The 2573-nt window shown below is 44.6% G+C and overlaps 1 protein-coding gene across 1 annotated transcript; it reads left to right on the top strand.

The window, feature by feature from the left end:
- Positions 1-1062: 1062 nt before the first annotated feature.
- Positions 1063-2318, top strand: LOC149460686 (uncharacterized). Its single transcript, XM_089679348.1, has one exon. It carries the CDS (start codon positions 1114-1116, stop codon positions 2113-2115), a length of 1002 nt encoding a protein of 333 aa, XP_089535474.1. The 5' UTR covers positions 1063-1113; the 3' UTR covers positions 2116-2318.
- Positions 2319-2573: the final 255 nt, after the last annotated feature.

Raw genomic sequence — 2573 nt, 5'->3', positions numbered from 1 at the left:
ACTATATACTCTATGTTGTACATTACATACTCCTGACCCCTGCACTATATACTCTATGTTGTACATTACATACTCCTGACCCCTGTACTATATACTCTATGTTGTACATTACATACTCCTGACCCCTGCACTATATACTCTATGTTGTACATTACATACTCCTGACCCCTGTACTATATACTCTATGTTGTACATTACATACTCCTGACCCCTGCACTATATACTCCATGTTGTACATTACATACTCCTGACCCCTGCACTGTATACTCTATGTTGTACATTACATACTCCTGACCCCTGCACTGTATACTCTATGTTGTACATTACATACTCCTGACCCCTGCACTATATACTCCATGTTGTACATTACATACTCCTGACCCCTGCACTGTATACTCCATGTTGTACATTACATACTCCTGACCCCTGCACTGTATACTCTATGTTGTACATTACATACTCCTGACCCCTGCACTATATACTCTATGCTGTACATTACATACTCCTGACCCCTGCACTATATACTCTATGTTGTACATTACACAATTCTGATACTATATAGTCCTATCTATTGTATCTTACACTATATGTTGTACATTACATAGTCTGTTCCCACCATTTCCTCCCAGCTGGACATTTTATATCGGATGATGTGATTGGAGCACAGACTTTTACATGGTGATAATAATGTGATAACATCCTCCAACTTTGGACCCTTAAACAGAAAGTGATAATGAGGGAGGAGTCAATACCCCAATGATGGTGGTCTTCAGGATCAGTCCAGTCTTCATCTTGGTTGTTCTCCCCCCATCCTCACTCTCTGACCTCTGGTGGGGCTCAGCCCCGCTGTTCTTCATGACTAAATCATGGAGTAAATAAGGAAGTGCAGTACTTCTTGTGTTGGGAAGATGGCGATGAGTGATAGAGGGGGTGGGGACCCTCGTCCTATAATCCCCTCATCACTGTCCCTCCTATAAAAGACAGTTCTGGTTGTTTCCTCACTCTCTGACTAAGGTCCATGAATAAAGAAATGACCTGGTAGGAGATCAGAGGAGCCATTTCCTAGTTCCCTTGAGGGTGGAATTGTAAGCTCCTCAGAGACCAAGCTGCCTGATGTGGGCGGAGTCCTGGTTTGGGGGAACCAATCAGCTCCTGTCTAGTAATCCTCTTTGTCTTTGTATTTTAGTCCATGGCCGGGAGATGAGGAAAACCTCCGAGGATTGTCTCACTTTGTCTCCAGACTGGAAAGTAGAAGATGAGGACATCACACAGTATAGTCCAGGAGAAAACCCGGCTCCCTCCAATGTCCATCCGGCACCACCCAGTGTAGATGGACCATCGGATTCCTCGTATCCTGAGGAACCTCAGACTGTGCGGGACCGGGCCGGCCTTCCAACAGGGAAGAGCTTCTCCTGTCCTGAGTGCGGAAAAGATTTCCGTTCTAAATCCAAACTTAATTTGCATAAAAGATCTCACACGGGGGAGAAGCCGTATTCTTGTACTGTGTGCGAGAAATGCTTTTCAGACAAGTCCAATCTTTCTGCACATCAGAGATTGCACACAGGGGAGAAGCCATTTTCCTGTCCTGAGTGCGGGAAATGTTTTTCACATAAGTCACATTTTTATACACATCAGAGATCTCACACAGGGGAGAAGCCATTTTCCTGTCCTATGTGTGGGAATTGTTTGTCACACAAGTCACATTTTTATACACATCAGAGATCTCACACAGGGGAGAAACCTTTTTCCTGTCCTATGTGTGGGAATTGTTTGTCACACAAGTCACATTTTTATACACATCAGAGATCTCACACAGGGGAGAAACCTTTTTCCTGTCTTGAGTGCGGGAAATGTTTTACACAGAAGTCTATGCTTTACACACATCAAAGATCTCACACGGGGGAGAAGCCTTATTTCTGTCTTGAGTGCGGGAAATGTTTTTCACAAAAGTTCAATCTTTACACACATCAGAGATGTCACACGGGGGAGATGCCATATTCCTGTCCTGAGTGCGGGAAATGTTTTTCATGGAAGTCCAGTCTTTACAAACATCAGAGATCTCACATGGGAGAGAAGCCACTTTCCTGCCTGAGTGAGGGAATTGTTCCTCACTGAAGTCCTGTCTTCCTGTACATCAGGGGTCCCGCAAAACTCTCAAGGTATATTTGTGTCTTTAGTGTGGGAAAAGTCTTCTAGATGAATGTCGCTGGACATCCCAGCTTACATGTGGGGAAGAAGCACACCCTGATATACACCTCAGGCAAGGAATCGAGAGGTAATGTACCACAACTGATTCCAGGGCTAGAATGGGACCAAGGGTTAGGTAAGAATGGGAGGGAGGGATGGGGTGGATTGGGGGGAAAGAGGAGGGGGAAAGGGATCTGAGGAAGGGGGGAGGGTATAGAGAGAAAATCTTTTTGCTTCAGATGGTTTTTACCCACATTACCCCAAATGGGAATACCCAGGAAGAACAAAATAGTGGAAGTAATGAATATGGTTACTTTCTTATTGTACTTGTATTTAGGCTCGGTTGGGGTGTTTTAGAGCCCCCCCTTGGATGATCAACTCTTCAT

This window comes from Staurois parvus, unplaced genomic scaffold (assembly GCF_062004578.1).
Source record: "Staurois parvus isolate SC_StPar_1 unplaced genomic scaffold, SC_StPar_1.0 ptg000222l, whole genome shotgun sequence".
Lineage (NCBI taxonomy): Eukaryota > Metazoa > Chordata > Amphibia > Anura > Ranidae > Staurois > Staurois parvus.
This window is presented reverse-complemented; position numbering and strand designations above follow the sequence as displayed.

Bases quoted from the DNA above. Each gene is read 5' to 3' on its own strand.
- LOC149460686 (XM_089679348.1), top strand. From the start codon at position 1,114: ATGTGGGCGGAGTCCTGGTTTGGGGGAACCAATCAGCTCCTGTCTAGT.